The sequence below is a fragment of the Orycteropus afer genome, unplaced genomic scaffold (genome assembly GCF_000298275.1).
Source record: "Orycteropus afer afer isolate SDZICR_OR568_19922 unplaced genomic scaffold, OryAfe1.0 scaffold00044, whole genome shotgun sequence".
Lineage (NCBI taxonomy): Eukaryota > Metazoa > Chordata > Mammalia > Tubulidentata > Orycteropodidae > Orycteropus > Orycteropus afer.
The window spans coordinates 3097086-3106948 of NW_006921631.1; the positions used below are offsets into that span (position 1 = coordinate 3097086).

Below are 9863 nucleotides of genomic sequence, written 5' to 3' on the forward strand. Positions count from 1 at the left end.
TCTTCTGCTAGTTGGGGTTTAGTCCACTTCTATATCCTTCTCTTCAAGGCTCAGGGGTCCAAGATTATCTTCTGTGTCTGTGTTAATTGGTTTCCTTTTCTTTGTTGAAGAGGGTCTGTCAGTCTTTCTGTCTAGTCCACCATCTTGCCGGAACTCTCTCCCATTTTATCTTGTTTCTTTGTGTGGACTGTTATGGAGTGTTATCTCTGAGACTTTGTGGTGGTGTTGTATTTAGATCTCTGTTAACTGTTTGTGAAGATCAGCCAAGGGTGATTCAGACTCTTCTTGGTTGTTTTTTATCATTGGCCCTTTGGTGGAGAAGGAGGTGGTGGCTCTCACTCAGTAAGTGAAGTTGTAGGTGGTGTAGGTGTAGTTGTGTCTTATTGGGTCTGTTGCTGTCTCCCACTCAATTAGGCAAAAATTACAATGGAGTAACCATCAGGAACTAAAAGCACATGGATAAAAAATATACCGTGTTGTCACACAGGAACAGTAACCAAAAAAAAAAAAAAAGGGAAGAAAAAGAAGAAGAAGAAAATAGGAAAACCTGCATTATCTGTGGATAGGGCAATAAGAGAAAAAAGGTAGAGAAGGAGAATAATGAAGAAACAAATGGTAAAAATGCAAAAAGAAAAACAAGGAACGGGGTTAACCATGAGAAAAGAAGGAAATAAAAAATTACAACCAGGAACAGGGAAAAGGAAAAAAGCTGACAACTAGGACCTGGGCGGGGAAGAATAAAGAATACTAGTAAAAAGGACAAAAGACATGATAATAATAGTAGTTTTAAAACAGACAAAAACAAGCAATCTAAAAAACAGAAAAAAGAAAGAGAAAAAAAATCGGGGGAGGGCAGGCAGGGCACCCAGGCTCCGTCCAAGCACACAGACTGGGATGGAGTTCCTGTGGGTCCAGAAGGTGGGTGGGAGTGGGGGATGCCCACACCTATGTTCACCAAGCAGGTGTGGGGTATAAGAGTAACAAGGGGAATGTCACACCTTTTCAGTCGTCCAGGTCTGGAATGTCCTTGGCATTACTGGTAAGTGGAACCTATTCTTAACCCCCTGGCATCTGGGAGAACACTGTCACTTTACATATCCAAAATGGTCAAGCCACTTGTAAACATTCGAAGTGGCTGCACCCTCTGGACAGACAAAAGTCCTCAGATTAGCCCACCTTCCTCTTCGCTGCTGCTTCACCTCTTATTCCCCAGCCACCAGAGCAGTCCTCCGTGCAGTACCTGGCTAGCAGGCTCATTTTTAGGTTAATTTTTAGGTCCTACCACCACTCAGCAGGAGCTTTGATAGCATAGTGCCTAAGGCACTTGATTGCTAACCAGAAGGCTGGCGGTTCAAACCCACCAGCCACTCCTCGGAAGAAAGGTTGGGCAATCCTACTTCTGTAGTGATACTGCCTCAGAAACCCAAGGAGGGGTTGCTATGAGTTGGTGCCGACTCGATGGCACATAATAACAACCACCACCACCACTCGGCAATCTCCAAGCTGTCTGTGCTGTCAGGATCGCTCAGCATCACTGTCAGACTGCAGCTCCGTATGTCTCCTTTTTTGGTATTTTCATGCAAATTCTTCTGCTAGTTGGGGTTTAGTCCATTTCTATATCCTTCTCTCAAGGCTCAAGGTTCCAGGATTATCTTCTGTGTCTGTGTTAATTGTTTTCCCTTTTCTTTGTTGAAGAGGGTCTGTGCAGTCTTTCTGTCTAGTCCGCCATGTTACTGGAACTCCTGTTTTAAAGTTCTGCTCTGTAAATTCCTATGTCTGGTTCATCTGTTTTTATTGATTACTTTTTCTCTAGGTTATGTCACAATTTCCTATTTCTTTGTATGGCTAGTGATTTTATATTTCGTAATGAGTCAAGGGATGCCAAGTTGTAAGGAATCTGGATTATATTATTTTCCTTTAAAGGATATTGAGTTTAGTTCTGGCAAGCAGTTACATTGGTATTGGATTCTTCTGATCCTGTCAAACTTGGCTTTGTACTTTGTTAGGATGAATCTATTTTGGTTTTGTACTTAGTCCTAGGGCATAACCCTTACTCTAAGACGTAGTCCTTCCAAAGCTTGCTCTCTTTAGGGCTGTGATTAGATGCCTGTTTGACTGAAACACCAATATCTCCTGACACTGCATGACCTCTACTGTCTTTGTCACTTGCAGATCTACAGCAGTTACTCTTTGAGAGACCTTGCAAAATCTCACTCCGAGTATACACATCCGAGTCTCTGACAAGGCCCAAGGGAAGTCTTCACGTAGACTTCTAGAACCTACCTTTGAATGTCTTCCTTCCAGTTCATGTCCCTGCAAATTCAGCCATTCTAGCAGCCCAAACTCTTATCTCTGTTTTATCAACTGAGTGAGACTATTGACTGCTCTGTGTCAAGATAGTGCTTTCCTGAATTGTGATCAGTAAAGTGTCCCTGAGCAGAGAGCCAGGATGAATATGGGACTCACTTATTTTTCTTTCTGTCAGGAGCATGGTCCTACAGTGTCTGTTAAGCAGTGTCTAAGAACAGCTGCCACATATATTTTGTTTAGCTTTATAGTTATTTAGGGGAGGAGGGTATGTCCGATACCAGTTACTCCATCATGAGTGGATGCTAAATTCTCCTAAATAAAAGTCTTTTATTCTTAATCAGGGAACTTAATCCATTAATAATTATTTTTATAATTTATATTTGATCTTTATATTGTATTCTGTTTTTGATGTTTACTTAGAATTTCTTTCTATTCTTATTCTCCTACTATAGAGATTTATTATGATACTGTAATTTTTAATTCTACTTTATCTTAAATTTTTATAATATATTATTAAATCTTTATTAAACTAAATATAAAATAAAAATGATATTCTTATCCTCTTTTGAAGAAGAGGAGGGATTTGGAATTTATGTGCTCTTTTCCTTTTTTGTTAATCTGAGGTTATCATCACGATCATTCTTAATTAAAACTTTTAAGCAGTATATCCCTTGCATGCAACATTTTTTTAAAGAAAGTATTTGATGTAGTTTTGAATACATCAAGGTGATGAATACGTCAAAAAAGGAAATGCTATCTGATTATAGTGTTGTTATGAGTGAGATTGAGCTTTTTGTATTTTTTTTTTCCATAGAAATATCCTTTGCCTGTTTTTCTACTAGGAATATTGGTATTTGTTTTATTTTTTAAAATATGGGGACTCTTTTTCATTAAAAAAGCTAATTCTTCAAGAAATCAGCTACATTACTTTTCTTTTTTTTAATTTTTGCAGTGCAGAAATGTTTGATTTTATATGGGTGATTTTCTAAAACCATTAAAAAAAATACAAAATAATTAAAACATAATCCTGAGAGCATGACACAAAACCTCACATTTAGTCTATGAGCAGATGTTGTTGGTTCTACCTTCAAAGTCTATCTAGAACCTTACAAACCAGTACCTGTTGTCTGAACTATTGAAAAATTCTAATAACTTATTTTCTCGTTCTTCCAGATTGCCTCTCCATCTCCCAGTCTATTTTTCCACTCACTAGCCAGAGTAATCTTTCTCAAATGTAGAATAGAAATCTGCAATGGTTTCTCAGCTCATAATACAATCCAAAATCCCTACAGGCCTAAAAGGTTATAGATTATCTGACTGCTTTTCTTTTTGGACTTCATCTTCTACCATTTTCTACCCCCTTTGATAGTTTCACTGACTTCTGTAATATTTATTGAACATGGCTTCTCAGAGCCTTTGTTACTGTTAAAACTGCTTGAAATAATTTATCCACACATTGCACAATTTGCTCCCTTTCTATTTGAATACGATCCTTTTTCTTCATCAACTGCTTTATGACTCTCTCTCCTTATCATGCTTTTCTTTTAAATCTGACATACCTTTTAGGCAATCATCTATTTATTGTCTCCCAGTCTAGAACAGTACTATCCAATAGAACTTTCTACGATGATGGAAATGTTCTGTATCTGTGCTATTCAATACAGTAGTTACCAGCTACATGTGCGTGACAAAGCACTTGAAATGTAGGTAATGTGACTGAGGTACAGAACATTAAATTTGTGGCTAATGGCTACTGTATTGGACAGTGCAGGTATAGAATGTATGAGAGAAGGAACTTTGTTTTTGCTCATTGATGCAACCCAGTTCCTATGTGCCTGGTATGTAGTAGATAGTCAGTAAATACCTGTGTGTGACTGAATGAACAGGGATACTCATCAATCCTGTTTGTCCAGATACTCTTGACTCTTTTGCTCTTCAGTTCCAAATTAAATCCTTTTCCATCATCTATAGCCATTCTCAGACTTCCAGGTGTTCAGCATGATCCTTTAGGTCTATGGCTTCTCATTCTGAATCCTAGCATCAGAGATCCCAAGTTACATAAATGTTATGTTAGACTGGCATGCTTGGAAATGTGGGTCATAAATAAAGTAAAATGCAAGATAAAGGAGATCTTTTGTTCTGTTTACCTAGTGCTCCTTTAACAGAAAATACCACAAATGGGTTGTCTTAACAAACAAGAGTTTATTCTTTTACAATTTTGGAGTCTAGAAGTCCGAGTTCAAAGTGCCAGGCTTGACCTTGGGCTTCAGCTCTACCTCTTGCTCCAGGCCCACTGAAGCTGGAGGCTTTCTTCATTCAGGCAGCTGCTGGATGCTGAGGCTGACAAACCCAACGTTGACAAGTAAAAAGGCATAGTCCTGATACTACCAAACCACATGGCAGGCCATTTATTCAAGTCATTAAGAGTCCCAAGATCGGCAGACAACGTGGCAGGCTGCTGAATGAGTTGGCTACATACAGGATTCAAGTGTGCCAAAAGTTGGAGACCTTCCTCAAAGCTGCTGCTTATATACTGGAAGCAGACCACATCCCTAAAGCAGCTACTTAGCTGCACCAGTAGATCCCATCATGGAGTTGATTACCAAATTCACCAAAGGGAATAACTACATCTAACTGCCCAGCCACCCAAAACCAGGCCCAGCCAGTTGACTACCACATCTTCTCTATCATAAAGCTCATATTTAGATAAACTATTAGCATAGTGTCTAAGGCACTTGACTGCTAACCAGAAGGCTGGCAGTTCAAACCCACCAGCCACTCCTCGGAAGGAAGGTTGGGCAATCTACTTCCGTAGTGATACTGCCTCGGAAACCCAAGGAGGGGTCGCTATGCGTTGGGGCCGACTTGACAGCAAATAACAACAACAACATTAACTGACAGTAGCCTTTCCTTTTTGTGTTGTAGCCAGGCATCTGCATATTAAATCATATATTCTCCACGTTTCAAGAGCCCCAAATTTGTCTCTTTGCTCTTCTTTATTCCCCCAGATAAGAGCTCTTTCAACTTCTGGAAATTCCCTGAAGGTAGAGAACTTCTGTTAAGAAGTTTGAGTAACCATGCAATAAAGGCCCAACCATAGCATCAATTGTGAGGCTGATGCAGGACCAAGCAGTGTTTCATTCTGTAGCACACAGAGTTGCTATGAGTTTGAATGAGTTGGAACCAAATTGATGACACCTGACAATGACAAACTAGCATTTTCTTATGAAAAATCCTTTGGTTGTTATCTTTATGAGAACTTTCTTAAGGCTGAAAAATATTTATGATTACTTTCCATAACAGTAATTAGTTGTGGGAAGAGCTTAGCAGTTAAATAGCTCCTAACATGTACTCTTAAAACTTAAAAGCAAAGGTAGAATTTAAAGGAATGGATGACTAACACAAGTATTGGATTATTGATCTTCAAATTATATTTCATGGAGTTCCTTCAGGAGCTATTACAAAGGCCTCAACTCAACTCATAACTCATATTCTCCCCCTCAGTTGTCCTTCAACTCTTTATTTTATATGTTTGTACCATTGTGCAAAATTATTTTATTTGAAAATGTGCTTTAACTTTGAAATGTTTGCAAAATCACTGCTTTAGACTTTTTTAATATATTGTTACCCCAAGACTTTTGAAAGGAGCCAGATGACAGTGAATTCAGTGTAGAATTTTCTGACAAAAAGTAATCTATGTGGCAGTGTGCTTCTATAAATATTACAGCCTTGGAAACCATATGGCGCAGTCCTACTCTGTCTTATAGGGTTGCTACGAGTCAGAAACAACTCAGTGAGAGTGGGGTTTGGTATTTGGTTTGGATCCTAGTTTTGCAAATAATGAGGTTGGCATTATTATAAAATACTTATCAGTGGAACATGTAGAGTTTCAGTAGGCAGGGCCTCAAAGTAGTTTTGGTTTATTTAAATTAATCAAAGCCTGTTTTTCTAATTAGCAGGAAAACAGAGATCCACATCAAGCTTTTCGGTTATGGCTTAAAAAAAAGCATGAGGAGCAGATGAAAGAAAGAAAGACAGAAGAACTAAAAAGACAAGAAGAATGCTTGTTTTTCCTTAAAGGAACAGAAGGCCGTGAAAGGGCCTTTAAACGGTAAGTTGTAAAGGCAGGGAATTTTTTTTTTTTTTTGACCTCTCCTCATAGTCATTTTATAATCAATAAAGTTTGGAAAGAAAAAAAAAAAAAAAAACCCAACAAAATATTTTCTCTCTTACAGTGTTTACTTCAATTTTAAATCCAGGCTTATTTAAATGCATGAGATAATTCTTTATAGTTTACATACCATTCTTTCTTCAAGATACTTTTCAAAATTAAAACTATTTCTTATGGCACCAGTATATAGCCTTTGATAGCCTATCATTCATTTGTTTGTTTGTTTGTTTTCTTGCTTGTTTGTTTCTTAGAGAAACAGGTCAAAGATTCATTAGAGCTTCTACTAAGTCCTCAGAAAAACTGAATAGTGTTGCATTTACAAATAAATGCCTTTCTATAAAGTAGGTAAGTAGGCTTAGGAGGAAAATCTGTATAAATCAAATTAAAAAAAATTAGATACTTATTTGGGTATTTTAAGGCAAACCTCTCTTTTCAGTTGTCTGGGTATGACTGCATTACCTGGTTAAGTCTGAGAATACAGACTTGGCTACATAATTTTGCCAAAAAGCCTTGGAGAAGGATGGCATGGGTAGGAAGAGTGGATATTGAGTACAATTGTTTGAGGTCTTTTCCCTTTTTTTTTTCCTTCTTTGGTTTTCTTTCTTTGTTTTGTTTTTTCTTTCTTAACACAACCTTTTATTACAACAAAAAAAGTAAATAACATTGTGAAAATGGAGAGGGAAAAAGTAGTATTTTTATCACCCAGAAATCATTACTGTTAGTACCACAGTGCATATCTTCTAGATATTTCTTTGTACTATATTTATAATTTTGAAATCTAAATTGAGAACGTAGCTCTGGTGCTGTAGTGCCTAAGGCATTTGACTGCTAACCAGAAGGCTGGTGGTTCGAAGCCACCAGCCACTCCTCAGGAAGAAGATTGGACAATCTACTTCCGTAGAAATTATCACCTTGGAAACCTAAGGAGGGGTCGTTATTGAGATCATACCATAAATATTGTCTGAAGTCTGCTTATTTTTATTCATGACCTCATCTAATATCTGAGAGCTGTTTTTTCCCATTTGCTCCCTAAATGACTTAGAGTTAACTTGTCTAAACTACTATCCAATTCAGGACAATACAACATCAAGTTATGGTGTTCCTTATGTCTCTTTTAGTCTTACACAGTCATTCAACTGTTAAGGTTTATTTCTGAAACAGTTATTCTCTAATGCTCCATACACACCATATACACTTAGATATCAGATATATGTATGTGTATATGGTTCTTTTTAATGTTATTTTAACTTTATAGACTTGTTAGAATGTAGACATTTTTATACCACTTCTTTTGATGCTTTTACACTTCGGCTTATTTTTTCCATTTTAAGGAAGAACTATTTTATGAACCAAAAAAACAAGGGTCCTGTAATATACCTATCAATAAGAGCAAGGCAGCTGGAATTCTTAACCTGGTTAAATAATGTTTTACAGTGCAGCTACTTGAAAATAATAAGTTATATGGAATTTTTAATGTACATATTTGCACAGAGAAACACTTCTAAAAAGAGTAGGATTTTATACACATATAAAATACTGTGTTTATTATTGAGAAGGTAGTTAAGTTGGCACTTTCTTCTTAAGACAAATTTACCTTCAAACATCAGATTTACTTAGATTCCAAAAGTAGCTATGCTTCTTGTGTGAGCCTGGCATATAAGCCTGAAAATTTTCAGTTAATATTTTAAAAATTTGTGCTGGGACTACAGCATTTCAATGTAAAGAAGTATCATTTTTCTTTAATTGCTTATAGTAGTAATTTTAACCACAAATAATGTGATTGGGCTCATAGTAACCAAAATCTGCTCATGGGTCTCTCTACAGATGGCTAAGAAGGAAACGCATAGAAAAACTGTTAGAGCAACAAGCTGTCAAAGAGAGAAGTAGACAGCTCCGACTAGAAGCAAAGCATTCCAAACAGTTACAGAATCACCTATATAGTATGTCAGAAGCCAAATCTTTTCGTTTTACTGATCATTACAACTGAAGGTATCTATTAAATACTTCATTTGGAAGCTGCTATTCCTTAAAATTTTGGGTATCATTTCTTATCGCCTTTGTGCTTTGATCATATTTTAAATTATGGAAGTGGTATTTATGTTTTGGTGATGTTAACAATGATTCTACCTTTTTTTTTTAAAAAAAAAACTAGAACAAAATAAATTTTTTCTTTTGTAATGTAGTAATATTTGTACCATCTTAGTTTATTCAACAAACTGAGTAACAAAAGAATTCTACATTGCTTTGCTTTGAAATTATTAATATTTTTAGCTGGGAAGAACACAGAAAGGGATGGATTTCGATCCCATAGTTACTAGTAATAATTAATATTTTAAAATCTATTTTATAAAAAAATTTCAACTGAATATTTCATGAAGCAGGAGGAGGACCTTCTTAAACAAGCCTAACTGAAGAACTTATGCAAACTTCTACTTATGTGAAACTTTGAATTTGAATATTTATAGCAAGGAGCTCTAGTAGCATAGTGCCTAAGGCACTTGACTGCTAACCAGAAGGCTGGTGGTTCAAACCCATCAGCCACTCCTTGGAAGGAAGATGGAGCAATCTACTTCCATAGTGATACCGCCTCGGAAACCCAAGGAGGGGTTGCTATGAGTTGGGGCTGACTCTATAGCACATAACAACAAGTGACAAGGTTGGTCTAGTGCAACTTGTTAGTTGTTTTGTACACACACACAAGATAGTAACTGTAATGCATAACACTATTTAATCACTTAATTTTGCTCATGAGGAACGTATGTAGACCAAGGGACCGTTGTTTGAACCGAACAAGGAGATTATGCATGGTTTAAAATCAGGAATGGTATGTGTCAGGGTTTCCTCTCACCATACTTATTCCATCCATATGCTGAGCAAACAGTCGAAGAAGCTGGACTATATGAAGAAGAATGTGAAATCAGGATCAGAAGAAGACTCGTTAACAACCTATGATAAACAGATGATACAACTTTACTTGCTGAAAGTGAAGGAGACTTGAGTACTTACTGATGAAGATCAAAGACTACAGCCTTCAGTACCTTCAGTAGGGATTGCACTTCAACATAAGAAAGCAAGATTCCTCACAAAACGGTGAGTAAGCAACATTGTAAGAAATGGAGAAATATTGAAGTTGTCAAGGATTTTATTTCATTTAATTTCCATTGTGGATCCACAATCAGCACCTATGGAAGCAGCAGTCAGGAAATCAAATGATGTATTGCATTGAACGAATTTGCTACAGAAGACCTCTTTATAGTGTTTAAGAGCAAAGATGTCAGTTTGAAGACTGACAGAAGCCATGGTATTTTCAGTTGCCTCATATGCATATGAAAGCTGCATATGAATGCATACGAATAAGGCAGACTGCAGAAGAATTGATGGA

At 36.9% G+C, this 9863-nt stretch overlaps 1 protein-coding gene across 1 annotated transcript in view; it reads left to right on the plus strand.

Moving 5' to 3' along the window:
* CCDC181 (coiled-coil domain containing 181) overlaps positions 1–8468 on the plus strand; it is a 34166-nt gene extending 25698 nt beyond the window's left edge. Inside the window, exons 4-5 of the mRNA XM_007937710.2 lie at positions 6270–6421; positions 8306–8468. Of these exons, the coding sequence (XP_007935901.1) occupies positions 6270–6421; positions 8306–8468 (315 nt within the window). The remainder of the gene's footprint in view (positions 1–6269; positions 6422–8305) is intronic.
* Positions 8469–9863: the final 1395 nt, after the last annotated feature.